Here is a 27077-nt window from a genome sequence, read left to right on the forward strand (position 1 = left end):
CCCACGGCAAAAAACGATGGGATTACGAAACAGGACAAACTCAACGAGAAAACAAAAGTTAAAGTAAATCCTGACAGACTCAAAACGTCAGAAAAGAGCAGAACAAGTCCATCCATCCATTTTCCAACCCACTGAATCCGAAGACAGGGTCACGGGGGTCCGCTGGAGCCAATCCCAGCCAACACAGGGCACAAGGCAGGAAACAATCCTGGGCAGGGTGCCAACCCACCGCAGGCAGAACAAGTCAAGAAGGAAAATGTCAAAAGTCATAAGAGGCCTTGATCTGCTCAGGTATCATTTTGAAGAGAAGCACATGGCTGCGTAAGGGTCCAGCCTGGAACATTAGTGATCCATGGGGGGGGTGCAGGGGGGGTTGGAGGGTATTCACGCTTTCATTTTTCTGTAAATGAAATGCTAATAAAAAGACAAGGAGGTGGGGGGAGGGTCAGTCTGGTTGCCCACATCACTTGTCCCGATCCTACTCACCATGTTCATGACCGTCAGGAGGAACCTCTGGGCTGCTTCTGCTCCATGGTACCGCACCATATCTGAGTCGGCCACCACCAGGGTCTCGACAGTGTAGTCGTGGTTACGCTGGATGGCATTCCTTCTGCCTCGGCTGTCATTTGAGGACTTTCCCTTTTTAATGGTTTTCTTTCCTAAAAGACAGAGGTCACAGCCTGTTAAGGTCCTCTAAGTGTCCACAGACACACACACACACACACGTAAGAAATAAGAACGTAGTAAAATGCCATTACAGTGATATAAATATTGTCACGAATGCGTGTCAGAGGATCACCCACCAAATTCTTCCCAGGTATGCGATACCACCCTGGGCCGAGAGGGGGCGCTGCTGCTAACTGTCTGCTCATTCTCTTCCTCCACAGTACAGAGTAACCGCCCAGTGAGGACAACTGACTCCTCCCCTTCTGGTTTTTTGCTATAACAACACGACGGCCCAGAAGGAGGCCGCACTTCCATCCAGAGTGACCAGAGCTGAGGAGCTCCACGACTTTCAGACGGTCTAACGGATACCTGCCAGATTATCCTGGTGCCAATAGTTTTTGTTTCCTTTCACAGCATCAAGCGTTGTTTTTGTTTGGACTTATAAGTAAACGGGGGCAGCCAGGTTGGCACCCCCAAAATGTATTTTTGTTTGAGCCTGTTAGTCCCTCGGATGATCAAAGTATGCAAGATGGGTGCCGTGGAGACATCTGAGGCACTTTAGAAAAAAAAATCCACCAAAATATTTGCCTTTGACAGTTATTTGACGTCTCTGCGGTGGGCTGGTGCCCTGCCTGGGGTTTGTTTCCTGCCTTGCACCCTGTGTTGGCTGGGATTGGCTCCAGCAGATCCCCGTGACCCTGTAGTTAGGATATAGCGGGTTGGATAATGGATGGATGGTTATTTGACGTCTTCTAGACCCCTGCTCGCTTCGCTCGCCAGCCACTTCATATCTGTGCCGCTCGTGTTGTGAAGAGGGGGGCTGAACGCACCCCAAGGATACGCAGTCGCTCCTCCCAAACCCCCTCTTAAACGGTGAGACAATGGGAAACAAATACAGTTTTTTTTTATTTTACCTCCTCTTTGCTTGATCAGCTGCTGCTGTAGTGCAGTGTGATCTTCATCTCGTGTGGCACTTTGAACATTTGAAAGCCTGTACAGCAGCTGTCCTACTCTTTGTCTCACTGCCTTGTCTCTCTTCTCTCTCAGACATCCTCTGTTCCTGTCGGGGGGTCCCGCTCCTGAGGCGCGCCACCCTATGAAGAGGAAGATTTTCTATTCTTTCAATTGAGAGGCAGAACTGTCCGCTCTGACTACACACGGAGCTCGACTCACTCCTGTTTGTTTGAAGTGTCTCAATAACGTTTCTGTCTCTAAAATCTCCTGTGTATCTGTGCAAGTCTGTGACCCAAGCGTGACAGCGTGTGTGGATTTCACTTTCACCAAACAACAAATCTTTTAATTCTCACCGATACGCCTCTTCATTGGGAAGAAACACGACTTTTCCCTGATGGCGACATGAATTAGATGATCTGCACGTCTCCGACTTAAAGTTTAAATCCAAACAATATCCACATACAGTACTTCTGTCATATCGCCTGTGTCCATATATTCAATCTCTTTTCGCTTTTACCTTTTCGTCAATATCGCAATGAATTTTGATTCCGTGTTTGGACTTCCATCGTGATAATGCAACGTATAACTGCCCGTGAGTGATTATCGTTTCTTTCTCTCTACACGAACTGTGTCTGACGATAGCATTCACACAAATGACAAATGACTGAGCCGTGTGCGTGGCTGTAAATGTTTTAGATGCGGGTGGGACTTTTCCAAATCTCTTTGTATAAAGTCTTGTCTCGCGGGGCTTGAAATTTTCTCTCGTGGGATTCCACTTTCACCAAACAACCAATTTTTTAATTTTCGTGGTTACGCCTCTTCATTGGGAAGAAACACGACTTTTCCCTGATGGCAACACGAATTTGACCACCGTTTCTCAACCTTTAAGTATTTGCGACCCGAGTTTTCATAACAGTTTAGATCGCGCCCCCCTAACGTTTTTTTGAAATTCTAATAAAATTTATTCCTATATTTTTTGCTGCCGATACACCACTACAAGTTTAAAATTTCCCCACGAATAGCGAAATTATGCTACATATGGCAACATTCGCGCCCCCTTTTTTTTGTTCACGCCCCACAGTTTGAGAACCGCTGAATTAGACGATCTACAAGTCTACGACTTAAACTTTAAATCTGAACAATATATTCAATCTCTTATCGCTGTTCCGTTATTTCACGGAGTAATAATTTCTGTTTGTTTGCCCTGATGCGATCTTTACTGTCATTTATTTTAAGACTTTTGAATTTTCCTACTTCTGTTATCTCTAATCTGCCCTGCGTGTGTATCGCGCCAGCCAGCGTTTTTGAATTCTTCACGATGTTCTACTTTGTCGTCTACTCTTTGTCTTTTATTTCCAGCCCCGGCCCCCTTGGTTAAATGTCTTGGCACAAAGTCTCATCTTGTGGGACGTGAAAGTGTCTCTCTGAAAAAGTCACGTCTCGCCCCAAGAGTTTTTCATTATAATAGAGAGATAAGTGTGTTGAGTGTCATCAGTGTGCCAGGGTGGGAGGTTCTTTAACTGTCTAGAAGGCCTTTATAACGGAAGGAGAAGGGTGGACGGGTCGGGTTGGTTAGTGGCACCTTTCCTGGTCAGGAGGCCGCTCTAAGGGAAGGACGGAGGGTGGCAGCCTCCCAGGACCACATGGTGGTACCCCACTGGCATGGCTCCCCCAGGGGCTGCATGTGAGTTGCAGTGCTAGTGGGTGCCACTAGTGGGAGCTGCTGGAGGCACCTGGCCTGGAAGTCCAGTGTGTAATGTGATGGCACCGGTACCACTCCCGGGTCCAAAGGTTGTTAGTCTTTCTTTGAACCCGTGACTGTGTGGATTAGTTGTGTCTGAGGGTGCTGTTACGCCCATCCACAGATTCCAATGGACTGATCACCTCACTGACCAGATTTGTTATGGATATCATTCAGCTTCTCTCATATCGGTATCACTTTAGGAGCTCCTTGTAGTCCAACATTTCCAAATCTGTCAGCCTTTCCCAGGATTTTTGCGCCAGCCTCTGCCTGGATGCCATCTTCTGGCTGCCCCTGGAGAGTTCGGGCAGCTCATGAGATCTCCTAAATCCTGGTGAAGTTGGCAGTTGTGTCCCAAAGAAGGATAAGAGATACACTGCGATTTGTCCGTCTCTAAGTTTGCGTCACCCTGAGACATTTGAGCCAGGACCCTTAGGACCCTTGTCCTGCTCCGTGGTGTTTGAGGAATACGGGCACGGACCTCCACAGACCTCCACTTCACCGAGCCAGTCCAGAACTACAAGCCGGACAGACAGCGCTCTGCAGTGGATAAGAGGGGCAGGCGAGGACCTTCAGAAACTTCACGACAGGGAAGGCCAAGGGTGGGCACACCGCATATCGAGTTCATTCAGCTTCCTGGATTTCTTGACTCCCCCAAACCGTTCATGGCCGTTTGCCTCACAAGGGCCTAACATTTTTGCACAGCACCGTGTGGAGATATGCGACACGCCCGCCATAAAATGCAGACCCCTACACGTTTGTATCGTTATGTATTCAGATTTTAAAACGCACAGATGCCGGCCTCTCAAACAACATTGAAGCCCCCCTGACGGGTGCCACTCACAAACGTCTAGACGTGTCAGCAGACAAAGCAATGGAGGTAACGGGGTCTTGTCTGAGAAATTTCAACAAAAAAAAAAAAAATGTTTGGAGTCTTCCTAAGAGGTTTGCGAAGATCAAACGATGAAGATCTCCTCTGATTGCAGCAAACAAACGGTGGGCCGTAACGTCAAGAAATCACCACAGCACCAAGTCAGACTCGAGCCGCCCCAGTGGTGATGGTGCTGTTGCCATGCCCAGTCAGCGCCACCTTTGACCATAAATACGCAGCCGACAGAGGAGCGACTAAAAGGAGCCCAAGACCTCCATGGGATGGTCCTCTTGTCAGTCGGCCCCCGTGAGGTCGCACTGGTGGGATTGCATTACACCCCTCTAAATGTGCCCTTTTTATTTATGCAAATGGCAGTCGGATTCCAGGGATACTTTGCTCCTTAATTAACTCTGACAGCAAATTATGGCACCAGCAGCTGCGATAATCCACTCAAAGTTTGGGGGAGGTGGTCTGCCAACGCAAGGGAGTGCACTTTGGAAAGAGACCACCCTGGTGGGAGTGAACGTCAACTACTGAAAAGGCCTACAGGGTATCCTCTCACCTATCATTAGAGAAAGGTGCTATAAAATAAACAAACAGATAAATAAATAAAGGGAATCGCCTCAGCTAGGACAACAGAAAGGCGCTATACAAAATAAAACTGGGGAATCGTTTAAGCTATGACCATAGAAAGGGGCTATTAAAAAAAAATAAATAAAGTTTGGGGCACCTGTCAGAAATTACTACACAAAGGTATCATCTCAGCTATGACAGCGGAAAGGCGCTATATAAAATAAATGTGGGGAGTCGTGTTACTGATCACTACAGGAAGGCCCATACAAAACAAAGCTTGGGAATTGTCCCACTGATCACTACTGAAAGGCGCTATATAAAATAATGCACAGGTATCATCACAGCTATGACTATAGAAGGACACAGTATAAAATAAAGTTTGGGTACCAACTCCGAAAGATGGCATATAAAATAAAGCTTGGCGCTATTTATAAAATGCCAGTCGGATATGATCTCATGTCTGGCTGTAGGGCGGTACAGTGCTCAGTGCTGGCCATTCAAATCTCTGTGTGGAAACTGCACGTTCTCCCTGTGTCTTCAGGAGTTTGTCTCTCAGATTTTGTCCCTCGTGCCACACACTGGCAGATTATATTAGGTGGAGAGGGTGAGGGTGCCAGGTGAATGTCCGGGGCTGGCAGCTGGAAGTGAATAATCACAGATGGCGACTGATACCAAGTGCTGCCCTTTTTCCTTATAGAGCTCAGTATAACAGGAGCTGCAGATTACCGACACCCATATAACGCCCTGTGTGGTGCCACCATCGTCACTACTGACAGTAGAATTCCCCATCACATATAAAGAGCCACGCCAGCCGTCCTCCTGCCAAGTATTGTAACAAGAAGTTCACGGCGTCACTAAATCAAGCCGACTATCGAACGTGAAGTCATTTTATAAACAGGTTGAATAAATACGCAGGATTCCAAAATCTCACTCCCCTTCCGCCCCACGACCCTCTCATGGAGGTCCTGCCTTCCTCATATCAGATTATTCGCTGGCAGGAGGCCCGACAGCTCACAAGCCCTGGAAGCCGATCCCAGTAAAAATTGAAGCAAGTTTCAACATTGTTGGAATTCCCCACAAAGACGTCTCTATCCGACTCCGGCCCCCCGTTTCAAAAGTGCACAGAATGGAGCGGAGCGGGTTTCCTTTTTGGTTTTTACAACCTGAACTCACCGAGCGGCGCGGCGACTTAACGCTGACAGGAAGCCGCTGCACGTCAGTCCGAGCAGGATGGACTTCCTAGCAGGTGCCCGCCAGTGGGTGGGCTATTCGGGGGCCACAAGCAGAGTTTACTCCAAACAATCGGGCAAAGTCGGCTCTCTTAATCTGTCTGAGTGCCAGTTGTGCTTTCCTTTTTATTTACTTTCCCTATTTATACCGGAGACATTCCATAATGAGAAGACACTTATAAAAATAAATGAAACAATTTAGCAGCAAACCATAAAAAAGTAAAACAAATCAGGCCGATCTGTGCCTGAGCCCTAAGCCTAACCCTGTCAAAGTGTCTTAGGCCCACTCGGGGTCTTGTCCGTCCCCCAGTTCTCTCTCTGCAGCTCAACCCAGATGGCCTTCATGACATTCAGATCCTTCTTCTTCTTCTTGCTCGAAGTGGCTCTTTACAAACTCGGATGTGAATTTGGGTTCCTCAAGCATGGGATGAGAATCACCCAGGATTCCATGCACCCAGGCCAGATCCACGGTTGGTCTTCCGAAAGTTTCTCATCTAGCGAAAGATCACATGGGCTAATATTCAGCACACAGACTACCATTACAGAAGGTTTCTGGTACGAGCCGTCAATGACCTCCATGTCTGCCCTCAGTGCTGCCCAAAGGAGATGGGCACAATCGCTGGCACCGTGATCCTGCTCACAAACGGGATGGAAAGCCGATCTCCTCGATTCTGCCAATGACTGGCATATGGGGGTGGACTTGGGCAGGATGCAAAAGGTGCCAGCCTTGAATGACGTCAACACGGCTGTGGCCCGACATGCTTGTTAATTTCAACATCCACCAAGCAACTGTTTATGAGGTGACAATACCACGGGAAGAGCATAATGGACGAGGCCAACGATAGAAAGCGGGCCAAAGGAGCGGCCGGCCTACGTGGTGGGAACCTGTCGAGTTTGGCTGCCAGGGTTTTGCAGGGCGTTCACTCTTTAAAGCGTTTACAATTCTGGGCATAACTGGCAAGGCGAAGAGAAGAGCCATTAGACTTGCAACTGAAGCCGCAGAGAAAGCCACTAGGTGGCTGTGGATCGAGAGGGCAGATCCATGGGTGAATGCTGCTGGGGCACAAAGCTGGGGTTATGATCAACCTCGGCGGGATCGCCTGGGAGAAGGTATCTGATGTTGAAAGACTCGAAATACCCAATGAGCCCAAGTTACATGAGGTGTCCCAGGGCATCCAAGGTTCTCTGGAGCTCTGCCTGTTGCTCTGTTCAGCTTCCTCTCCACCCCGTCTAGTTTCCCGATCCTTGACACTGCCACCATTATTATGGAGGTCATGAGAGCGGTGCCTGGTTTCACTCCAGAGATGACACCGATTGTGGTTTCATCCGACCAGAGAATCCTGTTTCTCAAAGTATGGGTGCCTTTTTTGCAAACTCACGTGGGCTTCTTTGTGTCTCTTACTGGGAAGAGGCTCCTGTCTTGCCACTCTGCCATAAACCCAAGATGGGTGGAATGTCCAAGTTAGGGTTGTTCATCTGAAAGTTTCACTTATCTCCACATGGGTTCTCTGCAGCTCAGTCAGGGGGACCATTGGGTTCTTGGTCACCGCTTTCTTAAAGAGGCCCTTCACCCACGTTTGGCCAGGTAGCCAGCCATACAAAAAGTCATGGATGTTCCAGACGTCTTTCATTTAAGAATGATGGAGGCCACTGTGCCATTGGGAACCTTCAATGCTGCAGGTATTGTTTGAAGCCTTTTCCAGATCTGAGCTTCACCACAATCCTGTCTCTAAGCTCTACAGACAACTCCTTCTTCCTAATGGATTGTATGGGAAACAGATGATGAATGGCACGATAGATAGATAGATAGATAGATAGATAGATAGATAGATAGATAGATAGATAGATAGATAGATAGATAGATAGATAGATAGATAGATAGATAGATAGATAGATAGATAGATAGATAGATAGATAGATAAGGCACTATATCAAATAACCAGATGTTGGCAGCAGGTCTTCGATGCTGCTGTGTCACACAGAGGACGTGCAGCGCCGATCAGTTTGTCTTCACTCTCTCCTCTGCTACTACCTCCATACACCTTCATCCTTATATATCTGATTCAACTTTTCATCTTTACAACCTACAGAAAGCACTTTGAGCCACATTTTGTATATGAAAGGCGCTATATAAATAGTTATTCTTATTTGTAGCTCGGGTTTGTATTTCAGTCCACACCTCATTCTGCTTCCGCATCTTGGGCTCTGGTGCCCCTGTTGCGCTGGGCACTGCCCACTTGTCAGCGTACGTAAAGCAGCTTCCCTCGAGAGTATATCATTATCATTTACCACTGTGCTAATGAAGGGTTTTCCAGTGGTGGGATGGCATCCAGTCATTTGGACGGCTCTGGCTTGTGCCTGCTGTCAACATATCCTTCAACACCTCAATAAAATGCAAATCCACTGCACAATTTGATTATAATCTGAGAAGAATAAGAGGCGGGCAGATGCTAGGTGGCAGCTTCTGAAAAACATTTTCTTCTCCTTTCAGCTTAAACATGTAATTTAACAGACAAGAATATAAACATCACTTTCAGTTTAGGATTTTTAGATAAAATGCATACGGTGAAGGGCCTCACGGCGCCTGTTAAACACAACTTCCAGTTAGAATGAAGCCACTGTATTCACTTCTTTCTTTGAGAGTGGAATTTGGATAACAGCAACCAACTGGGGCTCTACCAGACAAGACCTGGGTAATTACAGATTCTGCATTAAATAAGGGTAGACAATGGGGAACCCCCAATAGTACTGTGGGAGACCCCTAAGTCACTACAGGTCACCACCATACAGAGTTTGTGTGCTCTTGAAGAACATTGGATAAAAGATAAAATGGGCTTGTGCGTGTTCCTCTGTTATATTCCATTTGGTACGGGATTTGTAAAAGCAGTGTTAATGTTTGTGATACACCATCTGTTGGAATGACAAATACAATGCACATGTCTCTGTTATATGTCATTTGGTAGGGTATTTACCATACCATTAAAATTAAAAAGCATTTTTTTAAATGCAAGCATATCAAAGCAGTGTTAATGTTTATGATGTGCCATCTGTTGGAATATGCATATGTCTCTCTGTTATACGCCATTTGGTATTAGATTCGTAAAAATCAGTGTTAATGTTTATGATGCGCCATCTGTTGGAATGACACATACGATGCACACATCTCTTTTACACCATTTGGTATGGTATTCTGGTATTCATAAAAGCAGTGTTAATGTTTATAATGCGCCATCTGTTGGAATGATAAATACAATGCATATGTCTCTGTTTTATGTCATTTGGTAGGGTATTTACCATGCCATTTACATTAAAAAGCATTTTTTTTAAACAGCAAGCATACAAAAGCAGTTTTAATTTTTAAGTTGTGCCATCTGTTGGAACATGCATATGTCTTTCTGTTATATGCCATTTGGTATGAGATTCGTAAAAGCAGTGTTAATGTTTGAGATGCACCACCTGTTGGAGTGACAAATGCAATGTATTTTATTATTAAAAAGGTTTGTGATATGCCATCTGTTGGAATGACAGAGGCATAGTGACCAAACAAATATGTATTATTTTATTAAGGTGGCTACACAGATGAAAAAAAAGCACCATGTTAGTTGTGCACAATTATTTAAAAAGAAACAACACGCCTCACTCTTGGTCCCAGCTGCTTTAAAGGTTTGCTTCTTTCCTTCTTTATTTCTTTCTCTTTCTTTCTTCCGCCTTTTGGAACATGATACCTTTTTATACGTCCAGAATTCACAGCTGTGCACAAAGCACCTCAGTCTGTCTGGAAATAAAAATGCGGAGTTTTCTAAACAACTTCTGACGTGAACCTTAATGTCTATCAAGTCGGGATCAGTCAGCACCCCGGCGCCAGGAGCCTTAACCCCTTTAAGGACAAGTTAAACGCGGTCCTCTCTTAAAAGTGACAGAGACGAAAATGCCGTGAGGTCCAGGGGTCGACATCAAGAAGATGCAAGGCCAGACTTTTTGGCACGAAGACTAAAACTTCGTTTTTTCGCATTACCAGGTGCTTTTCCAGGCTGAATGCTTTTAACACCTGGCGTCCTTTTATTGTCAGGGACTCAAATATTTTGGGCGGCCTGGCTAGACGAAAAGAAAGAACTTTAGTGGAATTGATTGCTGTGAGGGAATCTTATGAACGATTAAATAAAAAAAAATCCTTCATCAGTGGGCTAAACGCAAGCATAAAAGCACATGGAAATGATTCAACTATACAACTTGTCCAAAATGTCGGGGTGTCTTTTTCGAGTGTGAAATTCTAAGCAGTGAGCTCATCACGTGGGCTGCAGTTCTAAAAGCTGCTTCAGTCACGACTCTCGTTTCTATGCAGCATCCACACACTCTCTTCCTGGGGACAATGTGGGCCACGGTACGTAGTGCTGCTGCCCCTTTAATCCAGCTGTAGGGGCTCAAATCTCATGCCCAACTGTTGTCCATGTGATGTCTGCCTGTTAGAACAGAGGATAGAGTGGACTCCAGTGGGCGGGTCCAGAAAGACAGAGTCGACTCCAGTGGGCGGGTCCAGATGGATAGAGTCGACTCCAGTGGGCATGTCCAGGTAAGTAGAGCTGATTCCAGTGGGCGGGTCCAGAAAGACAGAGTTGACTCCAGTGGGCGGGTCCAGGTAAGTAGAGCTGATTCCAGTGGGCGGGTCCAGAAAGACAGAGTTGACTCCAGTGGGCGGGTCCAGGTAAGTAGAGCCGATTCCAGTGGGCGGGTCCAGAAACACAGAGTTGACTCCAGTGGGCAGGTCCAGAAAGACAGACTTGACTCCAGTGGGCGGGTCCTGATGGATAGAGTTGACTCCAGTGGGCGGGTCCAGGTAAGTAGAGCTGATTCCAGTGGGCGGGTCCAGAAAGAGAGTTGACTGCAGTGGGCGGGTCCAGATGGATAGAGTCGACTCCAGTGGGCAGGTCCAGGTAAGTAGAGCCGATTCCAGTGGGCGGGTCCAGAAACACAGAGTTGACTCCAGTGGGCGGATCCTGATGGATAGCGTTGAATCCAGTGGGCGGGTCCAGAAGGATAGAGTTGACTACAGTGGGTGGGTCCAGGTAAGTGGAGCTGACTCCAGTGGGCGGGTCCACGTGGATGGAGTTGACTCCAGTGGGCGGGTCCATATGGATAGAGTTGACTCTAAAGAGCCCCAATAGAGTATGGCAGCAGATCTCTTGAGCTCTGCCCAGTTGGGTTAGGGTTGTGGCAGGCAGAACACCGGCGGGCATAAATGCACTCAAACCAGCAGCTCTGATCTTTCATTTCTCAATTCTCTTCTTGGCCATCGTGATTTGCAAGCGTCCTGCACAGCCATGATGTGAAGTAGAGCAGCAGTCAGCATCTTCAATTTGCACCTATCTGACATTTTGTGCATGTGGGGCACATCCAGGGAAGGCTAATTTGGATCAAGTCACGCTTAGACTTGAAAGGCCTGCACTGCTTCAGATATAAGGACAGAATCAAAAACGGTTACGATGTGAAAATGCTAAATATGGGAATATTAACTTGAGGTTGTACTGTACAGTAAATGCTCTTTGTCAAGGAGGGGCCCCCACCTCTGTCATTGCGGGGGGCTCCACCACTGCAGACAGACAGATAGACAGACGTGGCTATCACTATAGGTGCTTCTCCCATTACACACACGCGCAGCTAAGCACAATGCAGGAGTGGAGAGGCGCACATCGGCGGGGGGGCAGCGGTGGCAGCGGCGGAGGCAGCAGCAGGTCTCAACAAGAGCTCAGTTACAGCAGCTGTGCCTTCTAAGGGGCCGTCGTCAGACTCAGACGGCCAAGACATCAAAGCGTCACTGACACGTCTGAAACGGAGATGAATTACGAGCGCCACAGCTGTGAAACAAGCCCAGAGTTCCTCAGTGCTCTCAAACAATTACACAGCAGTGTTTTTTTGTTTTTTTTTTGTTAGGATATTTAAATTTTGCAGGGTGGGGTTGTGGCCAGCATACCCCACCCTGCCTTATTGATCCAACATCCTGGGTTTGAGTGCTGTACTCATTCGCAGTTTGGCTAGCGCCTGCGTCTTCTCTCATGTCCGTCTGCTTTTCTTTCATAGAGGTACAGGTTTCAGTTAACTGGGCTCTGGGTGGGTGTGTGTTTGAGTGGGCACCGCGCCATCTCACCCTGGGTTGGCTCCTGGTTTACTCTTAGTGGTGTTGCGTTAGGCTCCAGTTCCCCAGACCCCTAAATGCTGTATTCACCTGTGACCTTCTTCAGCGAGTATTTTCCCGGGAGCTTAGGTTAATATCTACTGAGCACCCCATGATGCTTTGCAAGGCCAAAATGTCACCACAGAGCTGCAGCAGCCATGTGCAGAACTTTCATGTGTGCCAACTGCAAGATCGGTGCGCAGCTGCTTTATGCAAGCGTGAAGCCATCACCCGACTTGCAGTATTTTCATTTAAGGGGTACATTAGCTGACCATAATGAGAATACTAGGAGTGCTGCCACTGGATATATAGCACTGATCCCTGTGTGCTGGCTGCGCAGTGTCATGTGGCTAATTTGCATACGACAATAGCCACGTGCCCAGTTACAATGTCAAAATAAGACTTAAAAGAGGCCTACCCGTCCCTGGAAAGGAAAACAAATTTGTGATCCTGTGAAATAATAATCACCATAAATAGTATGGGATTTGTAGGAGCAGTGTTAATGTTTAGGATGCACCATCTGTTGGAATGACAAATGCAATGCATTTATCTCTGTTATGGGCTATTTGGTTTGGGATTTGTAAAAGCACCGTTACTGTTTGTCATGTGCCATCTGTTGAAATGGCAATTGCAATGCATTTATCTCTGTTATATGCCATTTGGTATAGGATTCTTAAAGCAGTGTCAATGTTTGTGATGCACCATCTGTTGGAATGACAAATGCAATGCATTCATCTTTGTTATATGCCATTTGGTATGGGATTCTTAAAGTAGTGCTAATGTTTGTGATGCACCATCCATTGGAATGACAAATGCCATGTATTCATCTCTGTTTTATGCCATTTGGTATGGGATTCTTAAAGCAATATTAATTTTGTGGTCCGCCATCTGTTGGAACGACAAATGCAACATATTCATCTCTGTTATATGCCATTTGGTGTGAGATTCTTAAAGCAGTGTTAATGTTTGTGATGTGCCATCTGTTGGAATAACAAATGCAACACATTCATCTCTCTTATATGCCATTTGGAGTGAGATTCTTAAAAGCAGACTTAACATTTGTGATGCACCATCTGTTGGAATGACAAATCCAATGCATTTTATTGCTAAAAACGTTTGTCATGTGCCATTTTTTGGGAATGACAGAGACCGGACAGACACACAGACATTTATCCTTTTATGAAGGTTGGGTTAGTATACTGTTTATACCATTTGTTTTGATATCAATAAAACATAAAAGTATAAAAATCATACTTTTAGCTAGTAAAAATCTTTTTGCCAGGCACAGCGTTGGCTCTCGACTCCCATGATCCTCAGTTAATGCAGCCATAAGGTCGTCATGAGTATACGTTTAGTCACTGAGCCGTCTATCACACATTTCTACATATGCCCGGTTGCTCTTATGGACACAAACACCGTTGCATTCTGGGATAGTAAGGGACGGTCTCATTACCACCGTACTGAATAAACAAAGAGTGTCATCATCAGTGAACTGAAGACATACAGCAACTGCACATCTCATCTCCCGGTCCCATCTCAACCCTACACCTGCCTTTCCCATCCGGCGTGACTCTAAGCCCAACTTGCTGATGTCCTCGTCTCCTCACCTTTCTTGTCAGCTTCATTACACTTTTTGTTTGCAGCGACTACCACAGGAGGGCGCCCACCCCCTCTTACCAGTCACAGTGTGGCAGGCGTCTGAGGAGACCAGCGAGTCTTCCGATTCAGGGGTGATGGATCTCTTCTGCCGGGTCAATATGTGCTCCATTCCGATGAATGAACTCAGGGTCTTGTTGACCGGCTCGATGAACATCCACTCCTTGCCATGTTGGATGATCCCAGCCTGGATCAAAAAAAAAAAAAAGGTCAGTGACTAAAAGCATAAAAGGGGAACATGGAAAAGCATCGGGAATGTCGAGCACAGGGCCATTATGGCAGAGTGGAGGAGGTCACCAACCCCTCTGTCCTGTAAGCCACCTTTTCTAAATCTGCACTGTTCTCGTATAAAAAGCAAATCCTCCCACCCGTTTAGTGGGCTTCAGGATCAGGGTGGGCACGGGCTTTTTGCACAGCATCGGGTACAAGGCAGGAGTCAAGTCTGGATAGCGGTGGATTCAGAAAGTTTTCAGACCCCTCCCCTCACTTTTGGCACAGTTTTATTGGGTAGCAGATTTTAATTTAAATGACTAATTGGCCATTTTCACTCATCCATCTACACTTGATAACCCATAAGGACCAAGTGAAGACCTGGCTTCAGAAAAGTTTTCAAATTTCTCTCTCATTCTCCCCCAAATCTTCAGAGCTTCACTCCACGTTGTGCTCCGGTGCCTCCTGCTTGCTTTAATTCTCCTCGAGATGATTCTGGAACTTGATTGGCACCCACCTGTGGTCAACTGAAAAGATTGGACCAATCGTTTAGAAAGGCCCACCTGTGGCTAGAAGGTCCAGCAATTCACAACCACTAAGCCGTGAAGTCCAAGGAGCTCTCTGTAGACCTCCATAGTCAGATTGTGGTCAGGTGTAGATCAGGGCCAGGGAATCAAACCATTTCTAAAGCAGGGAGCCCCCCGATCCTGGACCAGCGTCTTGGGTTGCTCTCCATGTTCAGGTTGCACCTTCTCCCTGTGTCTGTGTGCTTTATCACTCCGACCATTCCCATTTACATCCCATCTGTCTACAGACATCTGTGCCAAGCTATCCGTAAGTAGAAGTATGAGTGCCCCACGATGGACTGGCACTCCTTCCGGGGTCAGTTCCTGCTTAGCACCCAAGACTGCTGGGATAGGCCATGGCTCCCTAAGACCCTGAACTGGATGACACAAGTTTGAGAAGGTCATCTTGACCTGCAATCGAGGTGATGCTCAGGGCTGTCTTATGACCCACGTCGTCGACCCACCAGCTACCCTTCAAATCCCACCTTTGAGAGCGCAGAGTTGACACAAAAGTTAGCAGACGGCTTTAACGCAGACCAGCCAGCTGATTATGTAATGTACAGTAGACGCCTCAAAACCATTAGGCCTCCTTCTGCTGCCAGAGCTCCGAGCCGACAGAAGTTCATCCAGCAGGATGAGAGAGAAAACTTAAATGAGCCAGAAAGCCGTCAAGGCCAAGAGCTGCAAAGTACAAAGAAGGAAAGGAAAACCCCCAGCGTGAAGGAGGGCAGTTTAGCGTAGTAGGCAAGATTTGGACTGCTGGCTCAAGTTCTGCTACTGACCACCCAAGAGTCACTTCACCTGTCTGTGCTCCAATTGGGAAAAAAAGGAAAAATGAAAAAATGGAACCAGTTGTATCTCAAAGGACACAACGTACTCATGGAGCGTGGGGCGCAACTCTAGACATCTATGCTCCGTCTACAAGGAAGACAGAACAGCACCTGAAGCCGTGCAGAAGAGAGCAACCGAGTCCGTCCAAGGATTTCAACTTTACTGTGACAGGTTCAGAGAATTAAAACCTGTTGACTGCCAGGACCACGCTAATCCAGGTCTTCAAAACCCTCATCAATAGCAGAATTCTTTCAACTAAAATAACTAAAAAGGGGAAAAGTGCAATCAGGACTGAAGCCAGGAAACACTTCTTTACTCAAAGAGTTGTGGGAATCTGAATTGAAGTACAGTAGATGTGGAGGAGATATCAGGAGAGCTTAGTGATCAGCTAAACAAACAAGCTTTGATGGACTGAATGGTCTCCTCTCGTTTGTCACATTTCTTACATAAGTGTTGAAACGCACACTTCTTTTGTACTTCAAGGAGGTTGTGCATCTGGACAGGCAGACTCACCATCACATCAGCGGTAGGGTGGCCGGGACGGCTTTAAATGGCGGTGGAGAAACCACAAGGAATGGTCCGAGATGAAGGTAGAACCTGTCCCTATGGAGCTGCTTTAGGGCCTTTGAGCGTATCTCAGAGAGGCCCCCTGACAAAAGGACCCGCCATCAGAGCTGCCAGAACTCAAATGACTTTTTAAGTAATGCGTGTCCCATGGATGCCTTCTGCCTGTACACTCATGGATGGGATGATCCTCACTTCTAGATAATGGGGGATGCCATGAAAGGAATAAAGAGTCAGTTGGAGGATCTACAGCTCCATATGTTGGTGTGGGAGTCACTGCAACCTCCACAGGACTTCCAAAATTAGGGAAAAACAAAGAAAGTTAGCATTGGTGACCTGCCTTCTTGTCACCTCCACAGGAGGCCCCGCTACACCTCCTGAATGTTGTACGTCAGTCCCGACGCGTTTTACTTTGTAGCCAACTTCCTGAATTTTGATGGAGCAGATGACCCCCTCATACATCAGCCTGAGGTTCAAATCACCTCTTTACGCTTTGGGAGTAGGAAAGGCGGGTGAACGTCTACTGAAGACGTCATTTGGGAAAATCTCAGAAGGGTCCTGACAGAATTGGAGTCTTTAGCATGCAGTGCCTTCGGACCCCTTCACTTTTTTCTCATGTTTTGTTATGTTGTGGACTTGTGGTAAAGTTATTTTCATTGTCAACTGCAAAACCCACTCAACCCCCCCCTCATCAAGCAGTACTCAGTGGCCCAAAATGGCCCACCAAAAAACACCATTTTAGGAATTTCTGCAACTTCATTAAATCTCGCACTGACACAAGAATTCAGACCCTTTGCTTTTGGCTCATTCTCTTGTTCATCAGTGAGACGTTTGGAGTCCATCTATGGTCAGTTCAGTTGGGGGACTGATTAGCGAGGGTCTACAGAGGGTCCCACAGATGATCAAACGCCAAGCCAAGGAATTGCCTACAGGTCATAGAGACAGGATTGTGTCAAGGCTCAGATCTTGAGAAGTCAACAGAAAAGTCCAGCGGCATTGAAGGTCCCCAAGAGCACAGTGGCCTCCATCATTTTTCACTTTTCATATGACTGGCTACTTGGCCAAACATGGGTGAAGGGCCTCCGTAACAGAGAGGTGACCAAGAACCCAATGGTCACCCAGGCTGAGCTGCAGAGAACCAGTGTGGAGATAAGTGAAACTTCCAGATGGACAACCATCACTTAGACATTCCACGGATCTTGAGTTTATGGCAGAGTGGCCAGACAGGAACCTCTTCCCAGGAACAGACACATAGAAGCCCACGTAGAGTTTGCAGAAAGTTGCCCAAAGGACTCTCAGAATGTGACAAACAGGATTCTCTGATCTGATGAAACCAACATATGTGTCAGCTCTAGAGGAAACCAGGCACCACTCTCATGACCTCCATAATGCCATGTGGTGGCAGCGTCAGGGATTGGGAAACTAGACAGGGTGGAGAGGAAGCTGAACAGAGCAACAGGCAGAGCTCCAGAGAACCTGTGTGACAATGAGAAACTTCCGGAAGACCAACTCTGGATCTAGCCTGGGTGGTCCAAGGTGATTCTCATCCATCACCATCATCCCAAGCTTGAGGAACCCAAAAACACATCTGAGTTCGTAAAGAGCCACCCTGAGCAAGAAGAAGAACAAGGGGCTCTGCAGCAGGAGCTGTGGCTGCCTCCACAGAGTAAGGACATGAATGTCATGGAGGCCATCTGGCTTGACCTGGAGAGACAGAACTGAGTGGGAATAAGACAGGAAACGGGATTCTCTGGTTTGATGAAACCACACTTAGTGTCAAGTCTGGAGGAAACCAGGCACCGCTCATCACCTGTGCAGTGCCAATCCGATGGTGAAGTGTGGTGGTGCCAGCATCAGGGAGACTAAGCAGAGTCACAGGAAAGCTGAAAGGACCAAAGTCCAGAGATCTCCATCACGAAAACCTGCTCTGGACCTCAGACTGAGCCAAGGGGTCACCTTCCAACGAGACAACTCGGGAATGGCTGAGGGACGACGCTGGGAATGTCCTGGAGTGGCTCAGGCAGAACATGGAGCAGAACCCAACTGAGAACAGCCATCCACCGAGGGTCTCCACCTGAGCCGATCTGCAGACAGGAACGGCAGGAAATCCCCACATCCAGCAAACCCAAGAAGAGACAAGACCCAAAGGGGGCAAAGGGTCTGAATACTTGTGTTGGTGGGATAGTCTGATTTTTTTATTTTAGTTTTTTGGGTTTTGCTTGATGAGGGAAAATATTAATTTAAACTTTTTTTGGCACATACATATTATATCCATCCATCCATCCATCCATTTTCCAACCCGCTGAATCCGAAAACAGGGTCACGGCGGTCTTCCGGAGCCAATCCCAGCCAACACAGGGCACAAGGCAGGAACCAATCCCAGGCAGGGTGCCAACCCACCGCAGGACACACACAAACACACCCACACACCAAGCACACACCAGGGCCAATTTAGAATCACCAATCCACCTAACCTGCATGTCTTTGGACTGTGGGAGGAAACCCACGCAGACACGGGGAGAACATGCAAACTCCACGCAGGGAGGACCCAGGAAGCGAACTCAGGTCCCCAGGTCTCCTAACTACAAGGCAGCAGCGCTACCACTGCGCCACCGTGCCGCCCTACATATTATATTTTATATTATATGTATATACTTACTGCGGTGGGTTGGCACCCTGCCCGGGATTGGTTCCTGCCTTGTGCCCTGCGTTGGCTGGGATTGGCTCCAGCAGACCCCCATGACCCTGTGTTCGGATTCAGCGGGTTGGAAAAAGGATGGATGGATGGATGTATATATTTATATATTTATATACACACACATACATACATACAAATATATTATATATACATACACACATATACTGTATATATATATACACACACAGTACATGTACACTGTACTTATAGATTAAATATATGTTGAATGAATTCTGAGATGGATTGTCCCCAACATTAAAACCACTGACTGGTGAAGTGGATCACATTGATCATCACATGTCAATGGCACGTGTCAAAGGGTGGGATGTATCAGGCAGCAAGTGAACAGTCAGTTCTTAAAGGTGATGTGTTGGAAGTTTGAAAATGGGATCTGAACAACAAGGGTCACATTGTGATGGCTGGACCACTGGGGTCAGAGCATTTCCAAAATGGCAGCTCTTGTGAGGTGCTTCTGGTATGCAGTGGTCGTTACACACACACACATTTATAAACAATATATATGTGTGTATACACACATACTGTACATACACACACATATACATTGTGGTATAGCCGTGTCGTTCTCCGTCGGCGCGATTGCACGACCGCGGGGAGTTAATGAGGTAGTTGGAGCGAGTTGCACCTGCACGTGTGGGTGCGATCTTTCTCAATTGCTTCACTGTCTTCCTGCAGCATGTGATTAAGGCGCTGCGGCCGCGGAGGAGATGTATGTATACGGGTCGATGCCAGGAAAAGGGAGATGGATGGATGTATCAAGGAAAAGAGGAAGATAATGGAGGTTAAAGGACGGGAAAGAACAGTCCTAGCAGGAGGATCTGGCCACCTGTAAGGAGGAGACACAACGAGCTGGGGCCCGCGAAGGAGCGTTTGGCTGTGGCGCTCTAGGAGCTAGTCTACCCCACTGAATGTTCGGGTGAGTGGGGTGAGCAAGACAAGTGTCCTCCCGAGGGATCTGAGGAGAGACTACGTGAGTGCGAAGGATGAAGGGAGGAGAGCCAACCTCGGACGGTCTGGCAGAGACGTCCGTAAGGAAGCCAAGATGGAGGTCGGCCGAAAGGATCTCGTTGCTGTTGGGTCTCCGCCGGCTACGCGAGTTATGGGTCAGTCTGGGAGAATGAGAGAAGGAGGTGAGCAAGAACATCGAGAAGAGTGAGACTGCATTATTAACCTCTGATTTTAAAGGATTTATTTATTGGTTTTTATCCCCACTGAACACTTGTTATTATGGATTATTTATTGAAAGCAGATGCACTGCACTTTGTTTGGACACTGTGATTTTTGTTTTAATAAAAGCACATTGGCACTTTTGGAAATATCCCCTGGCTTCATTAGAGAATTGTCCTCATATGTCAGCTCATCTCGGTGACGTTACTGACGGGTTCAGAGCTCCCAGAATTCAGATGGGAGCCAAGAGCGGACCTGCATCGTCACATACAGTACATACATACATTATATACGATACACACACACGCACATTATATATATATATATATATACACACACACACACTTACATACACTGTATACAGTATATATACATACATACATTATATACGATACACACACACACACACAAGCGCACACACACACACATATATATATATTATATATATATATATATACACACACATATACATACACAAACACTGTATACAGTATATATGCATACATACATACATACATTATATACGATACACACACACACATTTTATATATATATATATATATATATATATATATATATATATATATATACTGTATATATATATATATAAATATATATACACACACATACAGTACATACACAGACACTGTATATAGTATATATACAGTACATACATACATACATAATATACGGTGCACACACACATACATATATATATACACACACAGACACTGTATACAAGTATATATACATACATACATAAATTATATACGATACACACACACACACACACTATATATATATATATATATATATATATATATATATATATATATATATATATATATATATATATATACACACACACACACACACATACATACACAGACACTGTATACAGTATACATACATACATACATACATAATATACGATACACACACACACAAGCGCGCACACACACATACATATATATATATATATATACACACACACACACACACACATACAGACACTGTATACAGTATATATACACATACATACATACATACATACATACATACATACACACACACACACACACACACACACACACACACCCCCAATATATATCTACCCATGCAGTCTACACTCCCTTATATCCGCTCTAAACTAACTAAGGTGATGATATACAGTATTCTGAAGCACTTATTTTAATCGTTTTTCCAAGCATGCCTAAACTTTAAAAGCATTCCGACAGGATTATTTTGATCCATTAATTCCTCAGGAGACTCCCCCAGTCCAGTGCGTTTCTCAGGAGAACACGTTCGTGGAGGTCAAACGCTTCTAAGCCCGCCATTCTAGTTCAAGCCCATTTGTAATAAGAAAGACTTAAGAAATGTAAATCAAGTGAGTTACCAGGCCGCCGCAGGTGCTGAGGAATGCCGGAGAGTTGTTGGAGTTCAGCGCGTGTCCGCTGTAAAAGCAGCTCAGGCTCACTGGCGTGTTCCGTGGGTTTGTGCCGTTTTCCCCCTTCGTTTCCACGATGAAGTGCTCGGATAGAAATCGCGTATCTCTGTTGAGCTGGAGATACAAATCTCTCCCAAAGGCAGGTAATCGGATGTACAAAGTCTGGCCATCCTCGAGGTGGGCCTGTGGTGGGGAGCGCCTGCCCCTCGCTCGATGTCGCCTGCTGTCCCAGTCGACTTCCCACAGCTGCTGAATCTCGTCTGCGCTCAACTCCGACGGCACCACTAGTTTGGTTTCGCTTCCTGTTGAAAGAAAGTTTCGTTGGACAAGGTACCATCTCCAAAAACTCAGGTATGTGCCTTGGACCGCCAAAGCGTAATATAGTATAAGATTAAAGACTCCAAAGGACAACACAGGATCAACTCCATAAGCATATGTAATAATAATAATAATAAACCACTGTATAATGAAGGACTTCTAAGAAAAAAAAAAATATGACTAATGTGCACAGCGAAACTTCTGTTTATTAAAATGGACTTAATGGTTTAGTGTTACAGCCGTCTGTTTCGATCACGTCAGGCATTTATGAACTTCTCTTCACTGGATATGCCTTACATCCCTCTTTCTTTGCACGTCTTGTTGCCTTCCTTCATCAGCCTCCTTGTGGACACCATGATGCCTGGACTTACACCTCACGGTTTACTCTCTTACGCCATCCACTTGCCTTTGCTCGTCGGACATTCGAGCCTTTACATTCCTCTTTCTTTGTATTTCTTGTTGCCTTTGTTAATGAGACATTGCTGCCCCCTTGTGGACGCCGGACGATGTGACACCTGGACAGACACCACACAGTTTACTATCTTAGGCCGGCCACTTGCCTTTGTTCATTGGGAATTGCTGCCCTCTTGGCACCAATGTCCAATGGCACATCGTCTAAGGCTGGCACCTTTATTATGACATATGTGGATAACAGAGGACATGACACCCTGGACATACGCCACACAATTCACTAACTTACACCATCCATGTGCTTTTGTTCATCGGACATTCTAGTCTTTAAAATTCCTCTTTCTTTGTACTTCTTATTGCCTTTGTTTATCGGACATTGCTGCCCTCTTGTGGATGCCAGATGATGTGACACCCTGGACTTACACCACTTATGCCATCCACTTGCCTTTCTTCACTGGACATTCTTGTCCTTATATTCCCCCATTTTTTTTTGGCACTTCTTGTTGCCTTTGTTCATCGGTCATTGCTGCCCTCTTGTGGATTCTGGATGATATGACACCCTGGACTTACACCACATGATTCACTTGCCTTTGTTCATCAGACATTCTAGTCTTTAAAATTCCTCTTTTTGTACTTCTTATTGCCTTTGTTTATCTGAAATTGCTGCCCTCTTGTGGATGCCGGATGACGTGACACCCTGGACTTACACCACTTATGCCATCCACTTGCCTTTCTTCACTGGACATTCTCGTCCTTATATTCCCCCATTTTCTTTTTTTGGCACTTCTTGTTGCCTTTGTTCAATCATTGCTGCCCTCTTGTGGATTTCGGATGATGCGACACCCTGGACTTACACCACATGATTCACTTCCCTTTGTTCATCGGACATTCTAACCCTTATATTCCCCCGATTTTATTTTTTGGCACTTGTTGTTGCCTTGCATTGGCAGAAATTCCAGGCCCGTTGCGGACAGCAGACAACATGAGACCTGGACGAATGGCACACGGTTGACTCTGTTACGCCAGCCCCTTGCCTTTGTTCATCGGACATTCTAGTCTTTAAAATTCCTCCTTCTGTGTACGTCTTGTTGCCTTTGTTCATCGTACAATTATAAAATGTGATGGATAGATAGATGGATGGACGGTTGGACTACAAGGAAGATTAAAGCAGAACCTGCCCTATGGAACCACTTCAGGGCCTGCGTGTTTGTCTCAGAGGTGCAGACAGAAGGATGGAGGGTGACCTGTCCAGGAATGGCACGTTGTCCAAGGCTGGCACCTTCATTGTGACATGCGTTGCTAGGATTTCCTCCGACCCTTTTCCAAACTTGAAGTGGATTAAATGGACGGACTGATGGACGGGTGGATGCAGGTCTTTCATAAGTTGCACTCCGTCCAGGACAGGCGCTGAATTCTGAATTGGATTAAATGGGTTCAGCGGGTGGACAGATGGGTTCACTCAGTTGGCACTTTTGTCATGGCATTTCTTGCTAGGCTGAGCTCCCAGCCTTTCTCCAAATTGAAACAGATGGATGGAAACAGACGTCTCTAATAGGCTGGCACCCGGACCAGGGTCTGCTCCTTCTTGTGACATATCTGGGTAGGACGATCATTGACCCCCTGCCAGACAAAGGAGGATTAGGTGAGTTCAGTAGACAGGTGGCACGAAGGCCATGTGGTGCGATTCCCAGAGGGTGGACCAGCTTGCAGGACCCCCATTGTTGAGGACCTGAGTGGCTGGACCAAGCCAAGGGGATGCCCACATAACACCTGGCTGCGGCAGATAGAGGGTCATTTCCAGAAGGGTGGGAACACTGGACCGCATGTCTGCCTGGGTAGTTGCCAACCAGGATCCTGAGCAGTTTCATCGTGTGGTGGGTGCAGTAACGTGCTGTGCCAGTGCATGCCCCCCAACCAGACCTGACCAGAGTAGACAGATGGATGGCATGTAAATGACACACTTGAAACAGCAGAGAGTTTTGATGGTGACAAATTCCAAAGTCTCTAAGACACAAATGACTTTCTCCACCTCTCTCACATGGCCCGATTTCTAGGCCCTCTCCTTCCTGGCTGTTTGCCACCATAACCATCAGACCCCTTTCTTTGGGGGGTCTTTAGTGGTAAAGCTACTCTAAATGCCCAATCTAAAAAGAAGTGGTGCCATCTCCCGCCTACCGTAGAAAGAGTTCTGACCGTTCCATGGCTTTTCTGTAACCCGCTTCTCCAGAGCAGGCCTACGGGGCAGATGGAGCCGACCCTAGCAAGCCTCGGGCACAAGGCAGGAGCCGTCGCCGGTCCATCACGGGGTGAACACGACAGGAGACACCAGGGGTCGCTTTGGCACCATCAAGCCCACCTGATCATTCAAACTCGGCACGGCATCTGAACGCAGGGGGGTCTCCACTCTTACAACTCAAGTTGGTCCTTCAGTGTGAAGGGGTGGGGGAGTGTTTGGACCCCCAAAAGAACCATCCACATGAGTGCCAGGCTATTGGACGTCTATTTCCATCCATCTTATTCAATGTGGGAAAATGGTGGGAGCAAGAAACGCCATGAAGGCTCCAGAAACAATCCTTACAGCCATGAATAGATGAAACCCCAATGGGGTCCTGATTTTTAGAAGGACCCTCCCTGCACACAATAATCTGTCGGTATCCTGCTAGGTAGCCCACTAGACGTTACAGATGTCCGTTCTGTCCAAATGTTGTATGAGGAGCCTTTAATTTAAAGCCTTCACACAATGAAGAGGGGGTCTTTGTCAAGCGGAGGGGTCAATGAGGTCTCTCACAACCCAGTAAAGAGGCCATTAAAGAACCAGCATTTCTAACAATGCGCACGCACAAATGTCCAACTGGCAGATCTAAAGGGCATCCCAACGCAGGACCCCCCCCCCCCCCCCCCCAATTTCGGCTTTGCTCTTTCTCACCTTAGTTCTCCGTGACCGACCCCTGAATTCGTCGTCACATCCAGTAGGGACGCTTTTTTTTTTTTTTTGTTTTGTCGCTTTGTCACTCGCTGTTCAAAGACTCTAAAGTGGCCCGATGTGCCCAGGTGTGTTCGTCCGCAACTGAATGAGTTCCCTCGACATCGTTCATTATCTGTTCATATTAATAAATCTCAGTATTAACAAATCCTAATGTCATTCGTCCGTTTGCTGAGCCTGCTTTATTCATGCAGTTCAGGGGCAGGGAGGCTGGAAGCATCCCGGACGGGGCGCCAGTGCCACCGCTGGGCACACTCACTCGTATTCGGGGCACATCGCCGTAGCGTAACGTGATTGGCTGAGCCCTTAACTCTGGTAACCGTTTTCTTGAACTCCGTAAGCTACGCCGTATTTCAAATTCTAACATTTTTCTATAGGGATGGAAGTCTGTTGGTCGGTAACGGTTCGTAGCAGGCGCGATTCTCTCACTGGAACGGCGTCCCTGATTGGACAGAACCGCACGCCAACTGGCGGAACAAAGGCAGCGCTTAGCGGATGGCGGCACGCACGGAGCTGCCGATCGCAGAGCAACGGCTTGCAGTCGCGGCGATCTGCGGGACAAACGACAAAGTGCTCCCCCAAGCGACACAATTAAAGCGAGTCGCACGTGCCCTATGACCGGATCCCCCGCCAAGCGACAGGCAGTCCCACCCGGCGGGGAATCTGGAAGGATTCCAAATGGACTGCATCCCTAGGATTTTTTTTTCTCTCCCACTGAAATTAATTTAAAAAAAAAAAAACCGGGACAAGAGGACGAGCCGAGAGCTTCGTGCTAGCAGACCGACCTGGAGGTCCGCACAGCTGGAGGTGGCCGCTGAAGTCTCTCTCTTCTGCAGAGAGGCCACCAGGAATACGAGTGCATCTAAGGTGCAACAAAAGAAAAAAAAATCCCACTCCACCTTCATGGTGTTTGTCATTTAGAGTAATAAGTTAAAATATAAAAAGTTTTGCTCCAAACTGGAAGACAGAAAATACACATTCTGTGTGGCGATAATGGTGTCAGCCCAGATGTTAGCATCACCTGTGAAAAGGAGGATTCGCCCCGAACGGAATGACCGGCGTTCCCCGAAAAGAAAGTTCATCAAATTGACGTTTAACGTAAATGTTTAAAGGCAGTCCTGCAGGCAATTATATTAAGGGATCGTTACGTATCAATCACGCAAGAAAAAGCCAACATTTGCTGCTGCATTCGCACACAATAAATCTCCGATGGAGTGTCAAAGCCTACCTGCAGTCGCGTCCAGTCCAGAGCACAAGAGTAGAAGAGGCAATGAAAAGAGAAGCGCAGAGCCTTCGCACATGATAGCGGACAGCGCAAGCATTCAGATGCAGCAAGAGAGGGAGCAGATGGCTTTCGTCAGCAAAGACAGCCGTGGCCGGAGTGAAGTTCTTCAAACTTCGCGAAATTAATCACACAAACAGTCGACAGAGTGAACTTGAGACGGCCGAACCGCCTACGCCCCGCCCGACGACAGGCTTAGTGCATGCTCATTGGTCAGGAGGCGGAAGGGAGGCGGGGACTGAAACGTGGATACGTTGTCCTCACTGTCAGTCTTTTTGATAGGCTGGTACGGTACACGTGGGATCTCCGCAGTGCGTGGTGTCTCTGCTAGATGTCGCCGCCGCAACTGAACGCAGAGATGTTCAACTTGGGCGTCTTTGATGTCGAATATCCAACCAAATATCGACAAGCAAATCAGAAACTGGGCGTCCTCGAGCTTAGCAAGAATGCAGGTATAACGGAAAGACCCTCACAGAATATTAAGTCTATCATCTTGAAGACGTTCATTTTAAATAAATCCTAGACGGTTAATTAACAGCTCACATGTTGCCTGTGATTTCTTTGAAGCGTTTCTTAACATTCTCTTCAGATATGCAGCATTCGCCATAATATAAGGGGTCATCGGAAATATGGCCCATGGATAAACGGAATAATAAATAACAAACTCATCATTTAGTTGAAACAAATCACAATTTAAATTTAGATAGACAAAAAGGTGTAATC

The 27077-nt window shown here is 46.7% G+C and overlaps 1 protein-coding gene across 1 annotated transcript in view; it reads right to left on the reverse strand.

Moving 5' to 3' along the window:
* The window catches only part of adamts17 (ADAM metallopeptidase with thrombospondin type 1 motif, 17), a 207133-nt gene extending 180448 nt beyond the window's left edge, over positions 1-26685 (reverse strand). Inside the window, exons 1-4 of the mRNA XM_028823153.2 lie at positions 26301-26685; positions 21310-21662; positions 13881-14046; positions 487-659 (exon numbers count right to left, since the gene is read on the reverse strand). Of these exons, the coding sequence (XP_028678986.1) occupies positions 487-659; positions 13881-14046; positions 21310-21662; positions 26301-26394 (786 nt within the window). The 5' untranslated portion in view covers positions 26395-26685. The remainder of the gene's footprint in view (positions 1-486; positions 660-13880; positions 14047-21309; positions 21663-26300) is intronic.
* Positions 26686-27077: the final 392 nt, after the last annotated feature.

This window comes from Erpetoichthys calabaricus, chromosome 17 (genome assembly GCF_900747795.2).
Source record: "Erpetoichthys calabaricus chromosome 17, fErpCal1.3, whole genome shotgun sequence".
NCBI lineage: Eukaryota > Metazoa > Chordata > Cladistia > Polypteriformes > Polypteridae > Erpetoichthys > Erpetoichthys calabaricus.